General features: G+C 41.5%; 1 protein-coding gene across 11 annotated transcripts in view; it reads left to right on the top strand.

Annotated features, from left to right (window-relative positions):
• LOC117073277 (cytochrome c oxidase assembly factor 1 homolog) overlaps positions 1–20,254 on the top strand; it is a 95,357-nt gene that overhangs the window by 64,676 nt on the left and 10,427 nt on the right. For 8 of the 11 annotated variants that reach the window (XM_033193935.1, XM_033193938.1, XM_033193939.1 and 5 more), the window contains one exon: positions 19,615–19,667. In XM_033193935.1, the coding sequence (XP_033049826.1) occupies positions 19,653–19,667 (15 nt within the window). In that variant the 5' untranslated portion in view covers positions 19,615–19,652. Of the gene's footprint in view, positions 1–2,369; positions 2,394–19,359; positions 19,530–19,614; positions 19,668–20,254 lie in introns of those variants that run through there. The other 3 variants (XM_033193934.1, XM_033193937.1, XM_033193936.1) reach the window with 3 other exon arrangements.

Here is a 20,254-nt window from a genome sequence, read left to right as displayed (position 1 = left end):
GTTTTTTTTTTTTTTTTTGTTTGTTTTTGAGACAGGGTCTTCCTATATGTCACAGAGGCTGGAGTGGAGTGGTATGATCATTGTTCATTGTAGTCTCAAACTTTTGGGCTCAAGTGATCCTCTTGCCCTGCCTCAGCCTGCTCAGTAGCTGGGACCACAGGCACGAGCCTGTAAGTTTTTGTCTTTAATTTTTGATATAGTAAATGTGTTGAAATGCAGTTATCGCAGATATCAAGAATTCGTATAAATCTAAGTAATTAAGGCAGAGTGGTATTGTCACAAGGATTGACAAATATATCAGTGGCATAGACTAGACTTGTATTAGGCTGTTTTTATTTTGCTATAAAGGAATACCTGAGACTGGGTAACTAATAAAGAAAAGAGGTTTAATTGGCTCATGGTTCTGGAGGCTGCACAAGCGTGGTGCCGGTATCTGCTCAGCTTCTGAGGGGGAGCTTCTGAGGGGGGCCTCAGGGAGCTTTTACTCATGGCAGAAGGTGAAGTGGGACCAGGCATATCGCATGGCAAGAGCAGGAGCAAGAGAGAGGGCTAGAGGAGGTGCCACATACTTCAAACAACCAGATCTCGCAAGAACTCACTATTGTGAAGACAGCACCAGGAGGATGGTGCCCACCCATTCCTGAGAAATCCACCCCAATCATCCAGTCACTTCCCACCAGGCCCCACCTCCAACATTGGGGATTACATTTAAACATGAGATTTGGGGGGACAAAAACATGCTCCAAATATTGTTCACGGGAGTATACCTTTAGCCATTTTTTTTTTGAGACGGAGTCTCGCTCTGTCACCCAGGGTGGAGTGCAGCGGCGCAATCTTGGCTCACACTGCAAGCTCCACCTCCCAGGTTCACCCCATTCTCCTGCCTCAGCTTCCCGAGTAGTTGGGACTACAGGCGCCCACCACCACGCCTGGATGATTTTTGTATTTTTGATAGAGACAGGGTTTCACCGTGTTAGCCAGGATGGTCTCTATCTCCCGACCTTGTGATCCGCCTGCCTCGGCCTCCCAAAGTGCTGGGATTACAGGTGTGAGCCACTGTGCCTGACCTGGAAAGGTCTGTTTCTTAGTAGAATCCCACTCTTTACCTACCACAAATCTAGTAACATCCTGTTAGATTAATGCCACAAACATTTTGTTGAGCTCCTATTCTATGTGTTAGATATGAGGCATTCTAAAATGGAAAACCCAATCCTAGCCTTAAAATACTTAAATGTCTGTTGAGAATTAGGTAATTAACACTCATAGCATACTAAAGTAACTATTGTGAAAGTGTAGATGAAAGAAAAATTAAGTTTGCCTTGGTAAGCCAAAGACCTCTTTTAACATTATAATTAGCATTTGAGCTGAGACTTAAAGGGTAGTTAGGGTTGCCAGGGTGGACAGGAAGTACCAGGGCCTGTGGCACTTACCATGTTCTGCTTAGTGTAACTCAGGAGCGTGGTTGGGTTTAAGAATGTGGTGAGGAAACTGGGCAGTAGGACCATGTAATCAAAGAAGCTTAGATTTTATTCTGAATAGGATGGGGAGCCACTGAAGAATGTGATACAATGAGTTTTCTGTATTAGAAGGAGTCTAGACTAGAGAGGAATGAGGCCAAAGGCAGAGCAGTCTTGATAACCCCTTGGTTGAAAGAGATACTGGGGGCCAAATTAGGGCATTTGGGGGATAAAGATGAGGTGGAAAACATCAAAAGATATTTAGGAAACAGATTGGATGGGTTTGAGGGGGCTTGATTAGATTGGGGGTAATTTAGGTTAGGGGCATAGGCCCTGGAGTCAGGCAGACCTGGGCCCAAATCCTGACTCTATCACTTCTTAAAGGAATGGCTCAGGACAATTAACCCAAATCTCAGCCTCTTCACCTATAAAATAGGGAGAGTAATTCCTGCTTTATAAGACCCTTAAGAAGATTTGATAAGATACATGCAAAGCTCTTGCATGTTGAGTAAACATATGGAAGCTACTTTTGTTTTTGTGAGGATGACTCCCAGGTATCTATCTGATTTAGGCACCTGGGTTGGTTCCATTCACCAAGTAGGGAATGCAGGAAGGGGAGAGCTGGTGTGGAATGGAGGAGGGTCAAGGCAGGAGCTCACCTGGGGACTTGTGGAAGTATTGACTAGGAATTTCAAGTGCAGAAGGGACACCTGGCCTGGAGATAGAGGGGTGGGAATTATTTAATAGACCTAGATTCATGCCCTTGAATGAGATGTTCTTGGGTTCAGGAGGTAGGAAAGGGTATATAGAGTGTATCAATTTGCTACGTTCGTCATTAACAGAAGAGCACAGACTGGGTGGTTTAAATGTTTAAATGACAGGAATATATTTTCTCACAGGTCTGGAGGTAGAAGTTGAAGATGAAGGTGTCACCAGGTTTGGTTTCTTCTGAGGCCTCTTGCCTTGGCTTGTAGATGCCAGCCTCTCCTTTTGTCTTCACGTAGTCTTTTCTCTTTGCATGTGTATGTCTGAGTCCAGATTTCTTACTGGATTAAGATGCACCCTGAAAATCTCATATTAATTTAATTACCTTTTTAAAGACCTTTTTTCCTAATACTGTGATGTTCTGAGGACCTGGGGATTAGGGCTTCAACATAGGAATTTTGGGAGGACACAATTCAGCCCCTAACATAGAATGAGGGGCTATATAAAACAGGCAGGGGAGGGGAGAGGACTGTCCAGAGAAGCAGAAGGCAAATATGTGAGTCTGTGAGAATAAAGGGAGGGCTCTAGGGAGGGAAGAGTCAACCGCAAACCTCCCAGATTCCTTTTGTGGTCACTGATACCAAATTGTTTTATTTTTTAAATGCTTTCTTTTTCTAAAATGGAGGCTCTTAATAGGAATGCTGAAGTAAATGTTTAATAGGGTTTGCCCTACTCATACTCATTTGCAAAATGGTTATGAATCAGAGTCCATTCTATGAAGTTTTTGTGCTAGAAAGCACTGAATACCTTCTTGCTGTGGTTTAAAATCTACAAGAGAATGGCCTTGAAATGTATTTGTTCAAGCAGATGAGATGTCATGACTAATGATTTAGAAATCATGGTTTTCTGTTTAAAACTTTCCACCAAGACTGTTTATCATTACTAAGTTCCAACTGCATGGTAGTTTTGAATGCTTAAATTTTTTGTAAGGAGGTTTAAGGATAATATTGATACATTCAGAAATCACTCTGCTATGCGCCTTGTCCTTCACCCTTTCCCCAATTTCTGTTAATAATTTGTCAACATGTCCTGTTAATTCTGCTTCATATCTCAAGTGTATTTACTTCTTTGTAGGTCTGCTACTACCAGCTAGTCCAAGCCACCACCAACTCTGCCATGGAGCCTTTTAATTGGACTCCCTCCTTCCATTCTTGTCCTTTCTAGAGAAATCTTAAACAAAAAACAAGTCATACTGTGTCATTGCCTGATTGAAACCCTCAGCATCTTCTCATTACGCTTTGAGTAAAATCCAGACTCCCTACCATACCTGCAAAACCTGCATGATGAAGACCCTGCCCTCTTGACTGGCCTCCTCTTCCACACCTCATTCATGGCCTGCCTTCGGCTTCTTGAAGATACGGAGGCTGTGGCTGCCTCAGGGCCTTGGTGTGTTTGGCATGCCCTTCCCCTGGTTTTCAAATGATCCCTCCAGTTTCAACTTAAACGCCACCTTGGCAGAGGTGCCGTTCTGCACTGCCACGTTAAAATTGTGCCTTCTCCCTTTCATATTCTAGTATATGTCATGTGATTGATTTGTTTGCTTATTTTTGAGAGAGTCTTCACATGGCATTTCCCACTTGAATATTTCAAGGTTTTGATAGCACTGGCGAGAGGTAGGAGTGAAATTAGAGCAGATTTTAGAGGGAGAACAACCCTTACTATGTTATTTGGTCTTAAGAAAGTGCAGTTTAGAAAACAATTCAATTTCATTCAGTATTTGGATTTTATATTTCTTTGTGAACATTAGCATACGTTTTATCAGGTGTTTATGTTATGTCTTAGTTTCAAGAGGTTTGATTTATTCTCAGATGACATTTTATCACATCTTTGAGCTAATTTCTTTTCAGTGGTAACTTTTCTTTTTTTTGAGACGGAGTCTAGTTCTGTCACCCAGGCTGGAGTGCAGTGGTGCGATCTTGGCTCGCTGCAAGCTCCGCCTTCCGTGTTCACGCCATTCTCCTGCCTCAGCCTCCCAAGTACCTGGGATTACAGGTACCCACCACCATGCCCAGCTAATTTTTTGTATTTTTAGTGGAGACAGGGTTTCACCGTGTTAGCCAAGATGGTCTCGATCTCCTGACCTCGTGATCCACCCGCCTCGGCCTCCCAAAGTGCTGGGATTACAGGCGTGAGCCACTGCGACCGGCCTTCAGTGGTAACTTTTTAAAAATAAATAAATAAAATAGACTTTATTTTTTTATTTTAATTTTTATTTTTTGACACAGGGTCACACTTTGTCGCTCAGGCTGAAGTACAGTGGCACGATCTTGGCTCACTGCAGCCTCTGCCTCTCGTTGTTTTAATTTGCAATTTCCTAATAAACATATAATGTTGAGCACCTTTCATATACTTATTTCCTTCTGTATATCTTTGATGAGATGTTTGTTTAGCTTTTTTGCCCATTTTTTAAATTAAGTTGTTCATTTTCTTATTGTTGAATTTTACAAGTTCTTTGCATATTTTGGGTAACAATTCTTTCATCAGATGTCTTTAGTAAATATTTTCTCCCAGTCTGTGGCTTTTCTTCTTATTCTCTTAACACCCTATTTTCTTTTTTTTAAGTACTTATTACTAACTGAAGTGATCTTATTTGTTTACTGTTTGTCTCCTCACACTACAGCACAGGGTAACATCTACAAATGACCTGTCTGTTTTGTTCTCTTTTTTATTTCCAGTGCCTAGCATGGCGCCTGGTTTTGTATGCAGTTAGCAAATATTTGTTGATTGAATGAATGGATAACAACTGTTAACATTTTCAGTTTGTTTTATTCTCATTGAAAACGGCATCAAACTGATTTGGCATCAATCTTCTATCTTCTAATTTAAAACTTAAATTTCAAATTTTTACTGTAATTTTCAAAAGTAGGGATAATGGTTAGCCCCTTGCAGTAGTATGAGAGAAATTTCCACTGTGGTTCAGATGAAGTTGATTTAAGATATATAATTGCTAATCTGTACACTTGCTTTGCCCTCTCCAGAGTGGTTCAGATTTCCTTTCCAGGAAGTAGTCACAGGACTGGGCAGTGAAAACAGGATGGTTTATGTCAGTCCCACAAAGCTTTATGGGATGGGAGCTACCTACTAGACACTGGAAGGTCTCAATATTTACACATATATCGCCACAGATAACACATACACACATGTTGTACATTGCAAGGTAAAAACTATATTACTCAAATTTTCTGTTCTTGACTGGTTTATTTTTATTTTATATTTTATTTTATTTCTTTTTGAGATAGGGTCTCACTATGTTGTCCAGGCTGGTCTTGAACTCCTAGGCTCAAAGAATCCTCCTGCTTCTGACTCCCAAAGTGCTGGGATTACAGGCGTGAGCCACTGCGCCCGGCCTTGACTGCATTTTTGTTAGCTGGATTTGCTAAAGCTGGAAAGCGGTCTGTGATCTCCCTCTCTAGTTCTGTTCTTTTCTTTTTCTTTTCTTTTTTAAATATTTGTGGTAGTTTTTGGCTTTATCTATTTTGGTATAATGATATTTGCTATGTTATGTTTGTAACTACTATATTATTGTTAATCTTTGTCTCAATTAAATACTTTTTGCCTTTTTTTTTTTTTTTTTGAGATGGAGTCTCGCTCTGTCACCATGCTGGAGTGCAGTAGCACGATCTTGGCTCACGCAAACCTCCGCCTCTCGGGTTCAAGCGATTCCCTGCCTCAGCCTCCCGAGTAGCTGGGACTAGGGCTGCACCACCATGCCCAGCCAATTGTTATATTTTTAGTAGAGACAGGGTTTCACCGTGCTGGCCAGGATGGTCTCGATCTCTTAACCTCGTGATCTGCCTGCCTTGGCCTCCCAAAGTGCTGGGATTACAGGCATGAGCCACCATACCTGGCCTACTTTTTGTCTTAAATTCAACTCTTTGAATATTTCTACCCTCCTCTTGTTTGTTTGAATGTTCCAAGTCTTCTATTTTTAAGTCTTTCTTTGCTTTTTAAATTGCTACTCTAAAAAGTAACATATTTGAAAGAGGTTTTTAAAAATTCTTTCAGCAGATATTGTAAAAGGTATTTTCATTTTCAATTGCTGCATAACAAATCATGTCAAAATGTAGTAGCTTATAACTAAAATAATTTTATTATCTTTCATAATTCTGTAGGTTAACTTGGATAAGCTGATGGTTCTTTTGCCCCATGGATGTTCTGCTGGTACTGCAGTCATCTGGTAGTCCACTTAAACTAGAATGTCCATGACAGTTCATTCACATGGCTAGTGCCTTGGTAGGGATGACTGGGTTCAACTGGAATATTGGAACAGTGGGGCATCTCCCTCCCACCCATCTTAGGCCTCTTCCTCACAAAGTGGCTTCTTACATGATCTTTTTATATAGCAAGAACCCCACCAGCAGGATAACCATAATTCTTATATAGTGGCTTAGGCTTCCCAAGAGTGCCAAAGTGCAAACTGCCAGGCCTCCTTAAAGTGGAGATATGGAACTGTTCCAGCATCAGTTCTGCCTCCTCCTGTTGGTTGAAGCAAGTCATATGGCCAGTCGGATTAATTGGGGGAAGATATAAGGAGGTGTGGTTCACTGGGGCTGTCTTTACCTACATTTTATGTGTTAATACTGGAGTTTTTAATTTTTTTTGAGATGGAGTCTCACTCTGTCTCCGAGGCTAGAGTGCAGTGGCACAATCTCGGCTCACTGCAAACTGACTCCAGGATTCAAACGATTCTTCTGCCTCAGCCTCCTGAGTAGCTGGGATTCCAGGCGCCTGCCACCATGCCCAGCTGATGTTATATTTTTAGTAGAGATGGGGGTTTCACCATGTTGGCCAGGCTGATCTCGACCTCCTGACCTTAAGTGATCTGCCCGCCTTGGCGTCCCAAACTGCTGGGATTAGAGGCATGAGCCACCACACCCGGCAATATCTGGAATTTTAGCCTGTATTGTAAATTTAAATATTGTATGTCTTTTTTAAAAAAGTACTAGTACTTGGCAGGAGGATTACTGGAGGCCAGGAATTGAAGACCAGCCTGGGCAACATAGTGAAATTCTGTCTAAAATACTAAAAATAATTAAAATAATAAAAAGTAAAATAATAAAGCACTAGATGTTTCTGTTCATTTTATAAGTAAACAATAATTATTTGAATTAAACTAATTTAATTGGTCTCAGTTCATGCTGCTAGTCCTAATATGCTGTTACTTTTAAGGAATTTGGCTTTTTTTTCAGTAAGTTGCAATATGTTTTCAAATAATGTTTTCAGGATGTCTGTATAGATTATATAGTATCTTGAGTTTGTCCCAAATTTATAATGTCTTCCTCTTCACACAGTTTGGTTGGGCCTTTATTCTCAGGAATTTGTAGTTACAGAGAAACCTAAGGCTACTCCAATATGTCATCCTTTGTTGGTATACCTTTTGGGAAAATGGTATGTAAAATTTTACCAGGAGGTGTCGGTGAATGGAACTGGAACATGCTCTACAGTTTTGTCTTTTTTCAGGTTTTCTTTTAGTATCATTTTTGTTTTATCTCATCTTGCATTTACTCTAGTTATTTAACACCAGAAGCAATGATCTGTTGAATAGATCTTAGTTTCTAAATCTCCACTTGCCGTTTTCTTGCTCTTCATTTTTATATTCTTGTTCTTTCATTATACATTTGGATTTTTTCCAATAACTTCCTGAATATGACTTCATTATGAATTTGGCTTTCTGCTGTGTTAATTCTAGTTTGTGAGTTCCTTGAAATCACTCCTTATTTGAGTTTCTTCCCTTTCTTTCTTTAGTGTGTAGTGTCCTTTTTTCCCATCATGTGTGGTTCTTATAGGCAGTCTTTCTACAACCAGTTGAGTACCCAAAGCAGTATTTTTCTCCATATTCTTTTATTTCTTAGAGTGAGTTTGTTATTACATCACTGCCAATCCTTCATCTCCTTACTGCTGGGTTTACTTAGGATTGTAGTCTCTGAATGGGTATAGAAACAGAGTGGGGTGGGGAAATGACAGTGGCTGTCCCTGGAAGCAGGATTCATACCCAGTTTGGGGCTGGCCAGCCTGTTTCCTGATTGCTACAAACTGAGACACTTAGAGCTGGGTGTGGAAGAGAGGTGAAGGGCCAAACTATTTCCCCACATACGTTCTGGCCAGCTGTGCCAGGGTTCATTTGTCCATGGACATGTTTCTCCTTCTTTCTTCACTTACATTGTGGTTAGTGGAAATTTCCTTAGACTTTTGCAACTTGTTATGGTTCCAAGCAGGCCCTACCTTCTGTCTTTTCTTGTGTGTATCTTTATAGGTTTTTTAAATGGAATTTGTGAAGTCATATCAGGAAATGGTAGCTTGATGCCCTCTTAAACTAAACCGCATCTTCCTTCATCTTACAGTTTATTAATCTTTAAAAAAATTGTTAATCCTTCCCATTGGCACAGGGACCCTCTCTCCAGGCAGTCTTGGTTTCCATGGGATGAGTAACAGACATCTCTGATACTAGGTTGGTGCAAAAGTAATTGTGGTTTTCTCCAGTACTTTCAATGGCGAAAACCGCAATTACATTTGCGCCAACCTGTAGAAAGGTGTTGGACAGTCTTTTATTAACATCCTTAACTCAGCTCAACAAAGGGAGCTTGCCTCGTGATTAAGAATAAAAGGTTGAGGCGGAGCAAGATGGCCGAATAGGAACAGCTCCAGTCTCCAACTCCCAGCGCGAGCGACACAGAAGACCGGTGATTTCTGCATTTTCAACTGAGGTACTGGGGTCATCTCACTAGGGAGTGCCGGACAATAGATGCTGGTCAGCTGCTGCAGCCCGACCAGCGAGAGCTGAAGCGGGGCGAGGCATCACCTCACCTGGGAAGCACAAGGGGGAAGGGAATCTCTTTTCCTAGCCAGAGGAACTGAGATACACAACACCTGGAAAATCAGGTGGCTCCCACCCCAATACTGCGCTTTAAGCAAACGGGCACACCAGGAGAATATATCCCACACCTGGCCGGGAGGGTCCCACGCCCACGGAGCCTCCCTCATTGCTAACACAGCAGTCTGCGATCTAACCACAAGTCAGCAGCGAGGCTGGGGGAGGGGTGCCCGCCATTGCTGAGGCTTAAGTAGGTAAACAAAGCCGCTGGGAAGCTTGAAATGGGTGGAGCTCACAGCAGCTCAAGGAAACCTGCCTGTCTCTGTAGACTCCACCTCTGGGGACAGGGCACAGTTAACAACAACAACAACAAAAGCAGCAGGAACCTCTGCAGACGCAAAACGACTCTGTCTGACAGCTTTGAAGAGAGCAGTGCATCTCCCAACACCGAGGTTGAGATCTGAGAAGGGACAGACTGCCTGCTCAAGTGGGTCCCTGACCCCTGAGTAGCCTAACTGGGAGACATCCCCCACTAGGGGCAGTCTGACACCCCACACCTCACAGGGTGGAGTACACCCCTGAGAGGAAGCTTCCAAAATAAGAATCAGACAGGTACACTTGCTGTTCAGCAATATTCTATCTTCTGCAACCTCTGCTGCTGATGCCCAGGCAAACAGGGTCTGGAGTGGACCTCAAGCAATCTCCAACAGACCTACAGCTGAGGGTCCTGACTATTAGAAGGAAAACTATCAAACAGGAAGGACACCTATACCAAAACCTCATCAGTACATCACCATCTTCAAAGACCAGAGGCAGATAAAACCACAAAGATGGGGAAAAAGCAGGGCAGAAAAGCTGGAAATTCAAAAAATAAGAGCGCATCTCCCCCTGCAAAGGAGCGCAGCCCATCGCCAGCAACGGATCAAAGCTGGTCAGAGAATGACTTTGACGAGATGAGAGAAGAAGGCTTCAGTCCATCAAACTTCTCAGAGCTAAAGGAGGAATTACGTACCCAGCGCAAAGAAACTAAAAATCTTGAAAAAAGAGTGGAAGAATTGACAGCTAGACTAATTAATGCAGAGAAGATCATAAACGAAATGACAGAGATGAAAACCATGACACGAGAAATACGTGACAAATGCACAAGCTTCAGTAACCGACTCGATCAACTGGAAGAAAGAGTATCAGCGATTGAGGATCAAATGAATGAAATGAAGCGAGAAGAGAAACCAAAAGAAAAAAGAAGAAAAAGAAATGAACAAAGCCTGCAAGAAGTATGGGATTATGTAAAAAGACCAAATCTACGTCTGATTGGGGTGCCTGAAAGTGAGGGGGAAAATGGAACCAAGTTGGAAAACACTCTTCAGGATATCATCCAGGAGAACTTCCCCAACCTAGTAGGGCAGGCCAACATTCAAATTCAGGAAATACAGAGAACGCCACAAAGATACTCCTCCAGAAGAGCAACTCCAAGACACATAATTGCCAGATTCACCAAAGTTGAAATGAAGGAAATAATCTTAAGGGCAGCCAGAGAGAAAGGTTGGGTTACCCACAAAGGGAAGCCCATCAGACTAACAGCAGATCTCTTGGCAGAAACTCTACAAGCCAGAAGAGAGTGGGGGCCCATATTCAACATTCTTAAAGAAAAGAATTTTAAACCCAGAATTTCATATCCAGCCAAACTAAGTTTCATAAGTGAAGGAGAAATAAAATCCTTTACAGATAAGCAAATGCTTAGAGATTTTGTCACTACCAGGCCTTACAAGAGACCCTGAAGGAAGCCCTAAACATGGAAAGGAACAACCGGTACCAGCCATTGCAAAAACATGCCAAAATGTAAAGACCATCGAGGCTAGGAAGAAACTGCATCAACTAACGAGCAAAATAACCAGTTAATATCATAATGACAGGATCAAGTTCACACATAACAATATTAACCTTAAATGTAAATGGACTAAACTCTCCAATTAAAAGACACAGACTGGCAAACTGGATAAAGAGTCAAGACCCATCAGTCTGCTGTATTCAGGAGACCCATCTCACATGCAGAGACATACATAGGCTCAAAATAAAGGGATGGAGGAAGATCTACCAAGCAAATGGAAAGCAAAAAAAAGCAGAGGTTGCAATACTAGTCTCTGATAAAACAGACTTTAAACCATCAAAGATCAAAAGAGACAAAGAAGGCCATTACATAATGGTAAAAGGATCAATTCAACAGGAAGAGCTAACTATCCTAAATATATATGCACCCAATACAGGAGCACCCAGATTCATAAAGCAAGTCCTTAGAGACTTACAAAGAGACGTAGACTCCCATACAATAATAATGGGAGACTTCAACACTCCACTGTCAACATTAGACAGATCAACGAGACAGAAAGTTAACAAGGATATCCAGGAATTGAACTCATCTCTGCACCAAGCGGATCTAATAGACATCTATAGAACTCTCCACCCCAAATCAACAGAATATACATTCTTCTCAGCACCACATCGCACTTATTCCAAAATTGACCACATAATTGGAAGTAAAGCACTCCTCAGCAAATGTAAAAGAACAGAAATTATAACAAACTGTCTCTCAGACCACAGTGCAATCAAACTAGAACTCAGGACTAAGAAACTCAATCAAAACCACTCAACTACATGGAAACTGAACAACCTGCTCTGAATGACTACTGGGTATGTAACGAAATGAAGGCAGAAATAAAGATGTTCTTTGAAACCAAGGAGAACAAAGATACAACATACCAGAATCTCTGGGACACATTTAAAGCAGTGTGTAGAGGGAAATTTATAGCACTAAATGCCCACAAGAGAAAGCTGGAAAGATCTAAAATTGACACTCTAACATCACAATGAAAAGAACTAGAGAGGCAAGAGCAAACACATTCAAAAGCTAGCAGAAGGCAAGAAATAACTAAGATCAGAGCAGAACTGAAGGAGATAGAGGCACAAAAACCCTCCAAAAAATCAATGAATCCAGGAGTTGGTTTTTTGAAAAGATCAACAAAATTGACAGACCGCTAGCAAGACTAATGAAGAAAAGAGAGAGGAATCAAATAGACGCAATAAAAAATGATAAAGGGGATATCACCACCGACCCCACAGAAATACAGATTACCATCAGAGAATACTATAAACACCTCTATGCAAATCAACTAGAAAATCTAGAAGAAATGGATAATTTCCTGGACACTTACACTCTTCCAAGACTAAACCAGGAAGAAGTTGAATCCCTCAATAGACCAATAGCAGGCTCTGAAATTGAGGCAATAATTAATAGCCTACCAACCAAAAAAAGTCCAGGACCAGATGGATTCACAGCTGAATTCTACCAGAGGTACAAGGAGGAGCTGGTACCATTCCTTCTGAAACTATTCCAATCAATAGAAAAAGAGGGAATCCTCCCTAACTTATTTTATGAGGCCAACATCATCCTGATACCAAAGCCTGGCAGAGACACAACAAAAAAAGAGAATTTTAGACCAATATCCCTGATGAACATTGAGGCAAAAATCCTCAATAAAATACTGGCAAATCGGATTCAGCAGCACATCAAAAAGCTTATCCACCATCATCAAGTGGGCTTCATCCCTGGGATGCAAGGCTGGTTCAACATTCGCAAATCAATAAACGTAATCCAGCATATAAACAGAACCAAACACAAGAACCACATGATTATCTCAATAGATGCAGAAAAGGCTTTTGACAAAATTCAACAGCCCTTCATGCTAAAACGCTCAATAAATTCGGTATTGATGGAACGTACCTCAAAATAATAAGAGCTATTTATGACAAACCCACAGCTAATATCATACTGAATGGGCAAAAACTGGAAAAATTCCCTTTGAAAGCTGGCACAAGACAGGGATGCCCTCTCTCACCACTCCTATTCAACATAGTGTTGGAAGTTCTGGCTAGGGCAATCAGGCAAGAGAAAGAAATCAAGGGTATTCAGTTAGGAAAAGAAGAAGTCAAATTGTCCCTGTTTGCAGATGACATGATTGTATATTTAGAAAACCCCATTGTCTCAGCCCAAAATCTCCTTAAGCTGATAAGCAACTTCAGCAAAGTCTCAGGATACAAAATTAATGTGCAAAAATCACAAGCATTCTTATACACCAGTAACAGACAAGCAGAGAGCCAAATCAGGAATGAACTTCCATTCACAATTGCTTCAAAGAGAATAAAATACCTAGGAATCCAACTTACAAGGGATGTAAAGGACCTCTTTAAGGAGAACTACAAACCACTGCTCAGTGAAATAAAAGAGGACACAAACAAATGGAAGAACATACCACGCTCATGGATGGGAAGAATCAATATCGTGAAAATGGCCATACTGCCCAAGGTTATTTATAGATTCAAGGCCATCCCCATCAAGCTACCAATGAGTTTCTTCACAGAATTGGAAAAAACTGCTTTAAAGTTCATATGGCACCAAAAAAGAGCCCGCGTTGCCAAGACAATCCTAAGTCAAAAGGACAAAGCTGGAGGCGTCACGCTACCTGACTTCAAACTATACTACAAGGCTACAGTAACCAAAACAGCATGGTACTGGTACCAAAACAGAGATATAGACCAATAGAAGAGAACAGAGTCCTCAGAAATAATACCACACATCTACAGCCATCCGATCTTTGACAAACCTGAGAGAAACAAGAAATGGGGAAAGGATTCCCTATTTAATAAATGGTCCTGGGAAAATTGGCTAGCCATAAGTAGAAAGCTGAAACTGGATCCTTTCCTTACCCCTTATACGAAGATTAATTCAAGATGGATTAGAGACTTAAATGTTAGACCTAATACCATAAAAGCCCTAGAAGAAAACCTAGGTAATACCATTCAGGACATAGGCATGGGCAAGGACTTGATGTCTAAAACACCAAAAGCAACGGCAGCAAAAGCCAAAATTGACACATGGGATCTAATTAAACTAAAGAGCTTCTGCACAGCAAAAGAAACTACCATCAGAGAGAACAGGCAACCTACAGAATGGGAGAAAATTTTTGCAATGTACTCATCTGACAAAGGGCTAATATCCAGAATCTACAAAGAACTCAAACAAATATACAAGAAAAAAACAACCCCATCAAAAAGTGGGCAAAGGATATGAACAGACATTTCTCAGAAGAAGACATTCATACAGCCAACAGACACATGAAAAAATGCTCATCATCACTCGCCATCAGAGAAATGCAAATCAAAACCACAATGAGATACCATCTGACACCAGTTAGAATGGCAGTCATTCAAAAGTCAGGAAACAACAGGTGTTGGAGAGGATGTGGAGAAATAGGAACACTTTTACACTGTTGGTGGGATTGTAAACTAGTTCAACCATTATGGAAAACAGTATGGCAATCCTCAAGGATCTAGAACTAGATGTACCATATGACCCAGCCATCCCACTACTGGGTATATACCCAAAGGATTATAAATCATGCTGCTATAAAGACACATGCACACGTATGTTTATTGCAGCACTATTCACAATAGCAAAGACTTGGAATCAACCCAAATGTCCATCTGTGACAGACTGGATTAAGCAAATGTGGCACATATACACCATGGAATACTATGCAGCCATAAAAAAGGATGAGTTCATGTCCTTTGTAGGGACATGGATGCAGCTGGAAACCATCATTCTTAGCAAACTATCACAAGAACAGAAAACCAAACACCACATGTTCTCACTCATAGGTGGGAACTGAACAATGAGATCACTTGGACTCGGGAAGGGGAACATCATACACCAGGGCCTATTAAGGGGCGGGGGGGATTGCATTGGGAGTTATACCTGATATAAATGATGAATTGATGGGTGCTGACGAGTTGATGGGTGCAGCACACCAACATGGCACAAGTATACATATGTAACAAACCTGCACGTTATGTACATGTACCCTAGAACTTAATGTATAATAATAATAAAAAAAAAAGAATAAAAGGTTACAGTAAGCCTTTCCTCTACAAGCATTCAAGTTATTCCATGATTTCAGAGCCAAAATGAGGTTAAAAAGTCAGCGCTAACATTTGTGTGCTTAATTTTTAAAATGCTTAATTTCATAGTCTTTTACTTAAAAAAAAAAAAAACAACTTTTATTATGTTGACTCGCATGCTTTTATCATTATGTTTTTGGTACTATCCTTTTGTCTCCCTTACCTTACATTTGAGACATTTCATTCTTCAAAAAAGTTTAGTCTTCTTTTATTTTGTTTTTGCCATTCATACTTCTTTTTCTTAAATGCCAAATTTTTAATCTTTATTTTCGGCCTTTTGGGTTTTGTTTCTTATTCTTTTTCATTTCAATTTATATTGCCTTTACTTTCTTTATTTCTATTGTCTTAAGCATAATTCTCTGTACTATCTTTCTGCCGCCCCCCAACCTCCTCTACCATGGCCCTTGACAATTTTTCGATTTTTAAAGGCTGAACGATATGTAATCCGCGGGGTGGCAGTAGCAATGAGCCGTGCCCATTCAACAATAGGGAGGAATCATCTTTCCATGTCCTCCCAGTAGTCGCTAAGTGATTTTGTATCTCTTTGTTTTACCTTGTTCCCTTAAATTATAACTTGGAGATATATTGATTAAAACTTTCCCTTTGTAGCAGTGATTTGCTTCTGGCAGATGGAAATGGCTTTTGGACAGCACATCCTACCTGTGTGAGCAGCTGATTGTTCTGAAATCCATGGTCTTGGCTTAGTGGAGAAACCATGGCCTTTGGAGTCAGATGCATGTAATAGTTCTGACAGGGAATAGCTGCATGACCATAAGCAAGTTTCAGAACCTTTCTTAAGGCTTTTTTTTTTAGTTCAGAAAGGCAAAAATAATATCTACCTTTTATGATTGTTTTAAGAAATAGGAGTAGTGCATATAAAATATCCTGCATGGTGACTGGCCCATAGTGGTTACCCAGATGTAGGACAAGCCAGGCCAGCCATGTTACCCAGAGGAGCAGAGGTGAAGTGAATAGGTTATGCTTGGCAAAGCGCTGCTTTAGAGGACTCTGGGTGTTAATAGGCCTGCTGGGAATGTCACATGGCCTGTGTTCATAGCCGGGCTTTTGACCCTGCTCCTGCTTCAGCTCCCTGTAATGCTGCTTTATGTGCTTTGTTCCCAGCCAAGCCCGGCTGCATATTGCGATTACTTGAGAAGCTTAAAAACCACCATTGCCTGGGTCTTGCCCCTGTTGATTCTATTTTAATTGGTTTAGATGTGGCCTGGACATCTGCCTTGTTTGTTTTGAAACAGGGTCTTGCTTTGTCGTCTAGGCTGGAGTGCAGTGGCATGGTCTCGGCTCATGGCGACCTCCACCTCCTGGGCTCAAGCCATCCGCCTGCCTCAGCTTCCTGAGTAGCTGGGACCACAGGTGCATGCCACTACACCTGACTGATTTTTGTATTTTTTGTAAAGATTGGGTTCTGCCATGTTACCCCGGCTGGTCTTGAACTCCTGGGCTCAAGTGATCTTCCTGCCTTGGCCTCCTGAAAGGTGGGGATTACAGGCATGAGCCACCGCATCTGGCCTTTTTTTCTTTTTTTTTTAAAGCTCTTCCTGTGATTCTGGTGTACTTCCCAGCTTGAAGTTGCACCACCTGCCTGCTTCCACCCTTCCCTTGTGGGATCCTGTCTATGGCTTGAACTCCCTGGCTGTTCTGTTGATCTCCCTGGTGATGCTTACTCTGGTCCCGGCTGAAGGGAGGCTGACAGGATCCTCCAGCCTGTGCCAGCTCGAGCGTCTGCTGCATCTGTTCAGCAGACTGTTCTTTGGCTCTAGAAAGGGTTTAGTACTTTGGAAAAGGTTTATAAACTATTTGCCTTTGGAGGCCAAAGTCATCCCTTTGTGTATCAGAGCAGAGCTAAGACTGCTTTCCTAAAAGACCTTGGCCAGTGCTCTGTGCCACCTTCCTGTGGCTAACAAGTTCCTTGATTTTCAATACAGATGCAACCCTTGCCTTTTGGCAAACTGTTAAGCAAATAAATCTGCCCTTATTTGGCAACGTAGTAGACTGATTGAACTTGAGTTTATTGCAGAGTATGGCACATCACATTTTTAAATTTTCGCTTTTTACTAGAAGACTAGTTCTAAGAGGTAACATTCCTGCAGTTAGCCTGAAATCCATCTCTATTCCTCTACAGTGCCTTTTCTAATTTTTGTTTTTTTGTGAGGTCGGGGAATACTTAACACTCTTCAAAAGGCAACTGAAGGGGCAGGTAAACTGAAGCTGGTTGAAAAGGAGCTCTTGCTACCCCCGACTCACTCCTGAACCCATCTCCTGCCCACCACTCGCACCCCAACCCCTTCTTTGACGTGGAAGGGCTCTAGGGAGACTTGGTTGATCCTCACTGCCTAAGCACTCTTGAGTCCTCACTCTTTTGACTGCTTGTAAAATAATTCTTCTGTTTTTTTGTTTTGTTTTTTTGTTGGTGGGGGAGTATGAATGTGGCTTTCATAGTTGGATGTTATAGTCATTTGGTAGTTGGGAACTTTTTATTTTTGTGATCTTGTTTTTAACTCTCAGGATGTTTGCGACACCAGTCACTCGAGAGAATCTCTGAGTCTTGGCGAGGGCTTTCTGAGGCTTCATGTATTCTTAGCAGCTATTGTCTTCCGACTCAGTGGTAGATTTGTCTTTCCCCACGGACACTCTGGACCTTGTAGCTCCTCAAGCTTCCCTGTCTGCTGAGCAGATAGGAAGCCGTGTCAACCATGTGGCACCTTGAGGAAATACCTAGTGAATACCAGTATGTCCTATTGTGCTCTAACTTTATTTCAGCCTTATTTCTTTTCTGAATATTATTTTTCATTTATCTTCATTTCCTCATCTATCTGTTTTCTTCTCTTCTAAAGTATGTATCTTTGTTAGCTCCATCATCCTTTTTGGAATGAGTAAGTATAAAAATAAGTAAATAAATAAATAAGACTCATCCTAAATATTTTAAGAAACCACCATTTTGCGGCACACTTGCTACCTTGGTCTTAGCTCTGGACTCTGCTGTCCTCTGGCAGTACTGCTGCATTGCCTTCTCTCCCCGCATCTGCCCACCCCTCTGTCCCAGAGAGATTTTTCTGTAGCCCCTCAACTGCAGAGTCCCACAGCTCAAGGTCGAGGGTCTTTCTTAGCAGTAATCACTCACTATGCTGCTGCCCCTCCGTTTCCGGACCTGTTTCCTGTGGCTCCTCTCCTGCACTTTACACTTCAGTTCTTGTTTCTGCCCACTCTGCCTTTGTTTGTCATTTCCTGGATCTGAAGCTGTTCTCCTGCTCTTTCACCTTTCTCTTCTCGGTAAACTTCTGTGAAACCTCCGCGGATTCCCTGCATCAGGGTTGACCACTTCCTCAGTGTTACTTCCTCTCTTGGTGCATATATCTGGTTGCACTAACCAGGCTGCTGCTAGCCCGAAGGCACCTTTGTGCAAATTAGAAAAAGACACCCACCCCTTCTGCAAGATACTTCATAGTACTTCCAACTGTTGGCAAACCGTCTTAATAAAGACAGGCATCTTTGATGTCTCTAATGTGCATGGTGCTCTACAAGGGTTGTGCAGTGCATAGCTGTGCAGTTGTATGTGATAGGTCTATGTTACAATTATTTGTTTTATTGTCTGTATTCCCTTCAGGACTAAGGAGAATTCCTTATATCTTGATACCGTTTTTATATTCTTACTGTCTGACCAGATCAGACCCTCAGTAACCGTTTGCTAAACAAAAGAAGGAATGAAGGTACAAATATGTATCTACCTTGTCTGGAAAAATAGCAGGAAAGGCATGCCTGCCAAGGACTTTTACACTGAACAGTAAGAATATATTTTAGCTCAGAGACACTGTTTTCACATATCAATATTGCTTTAATTAGATATCTTAAAGCTAGTGTACCACAGTGGTTGAAAGAGCAGATGCTGGAGCTAGACTCCATGAGTTTGAATCCCCGTTCTACCACTTACTCACTTATTAGTGCATCTTTGGGCATATTACTTAACCTCTCTGTGCCTCAGTTTACTCATCTGTAAAATGAGGGTGATGATAATAGTTCCTACTTCAAAGGCTTGTGAGAATTAAATGAATTCTGTAAAGTGCTTAGAATAGTACAAGACACATAATAGTAGAGAAGTGTTAGGTATCAATATTGTTAAAGTTCATGTATGGGTTTATTGTACTATTGTTTCTTTTTAACTGTGAAGCGCTGTTTTCACTCTGTCATGTACAGCTTTTATTGCTAGCATCTTGCTTCTGCGGGTCCAGCCACCTGCTGATTGGCCCCGTGTTTGTGCTGTGGTCAAAGCACTTGCTGCCTGCGGTTCTCCCTTGCGCACACCGGTTCTTTGGTTGCTGTAACAAAAAGTACATAGGACACAGACAGGAAACCCGCAGGCTTTGTTTTTTCTTCCTAATTTGGCAGAAGGGGGAAAAACCAGGGCCTTTCTCAGACAAGGCTTGTTTTAGAGTTTAAATTTAACTTCTTGTTCATGTTCTAAAGCTTGGGTTGGTAATAAATCTTGGCTGTATGAGACTAGAGAGAATTGGGCTTTAAAAAATGATTTTAATGTAAAATCTTTTCTAATTGCAGGACAACTTGCCTTTGCTGATTTTCAAGAGAGTTGTGCTATGATGTGGCAAAAGGTAATGGAATATTCCAGGGCCAAGTTCCGCACTAGAACGTGCCAGGGTATTCTCGAGTTAGACAATAGAAGTAGTCACTCCCTGAATAGTTACCGGCTTCTCCTGGTCTTTAGGGTTCACTTGTGCTTTAACTTCACAAGAGGGACGGGAGGGGCATTTTCTGCATTGTTTCCGGCTTTGTCTTTCTCTGGTGTCCCATGCTGGCGTTGGAAGCTGTAACACTCTGGGAACGTCTGCATAACCCAGTCTGGCTGCCTCACCCTGTTGGGCTCTCTTCAAATTAAGCAAGATCTGACTAATACATTCTTCAGAGATGCTCTGACCGTTTTCATTATGAGAACTAAATGGCTTTTCCCAGATCACGTTACTGTAATTGACTTTACACTCATTTTGATACTCTCACATATTATAGGGCACTAGCTAGCACTCTCACAGCAGTTGCTGTACATTTGTTTGTGGTTTCAACAGCCTTTTCTTAGTTGAACAAAACAGCATATAAGCAGATAATACAAAGATAATCTAAAATGTCACCCTCCTTCATTTGTTAAATTGATCAAAGCCCTTTATATACGTAAACCTGGATTAAA

The sequence above is a fragment of the Trachypithecus francoisi genome, unplaced genomic scaffold, assembly GCF_009764315.1.
Source record: "Trachypithecus francoisi isolate TF-2019V2 unplaced genomic scaffold, Tfra_2.0 Lachesis_group4, whole genome shotgun sequence".
NCBI classification, from domain to species: domain Eukaryota; kingdom Metazoa; phylum Chordata; class Mammalia; order Primates; family Cercopithecidae; genus Trachypithecus; species Trachypithecus francoisi.
Note: the sequence above shows the minus strand (reverse complement) of the source record. Positions and strands in the feature narration are given on the sequence as shown.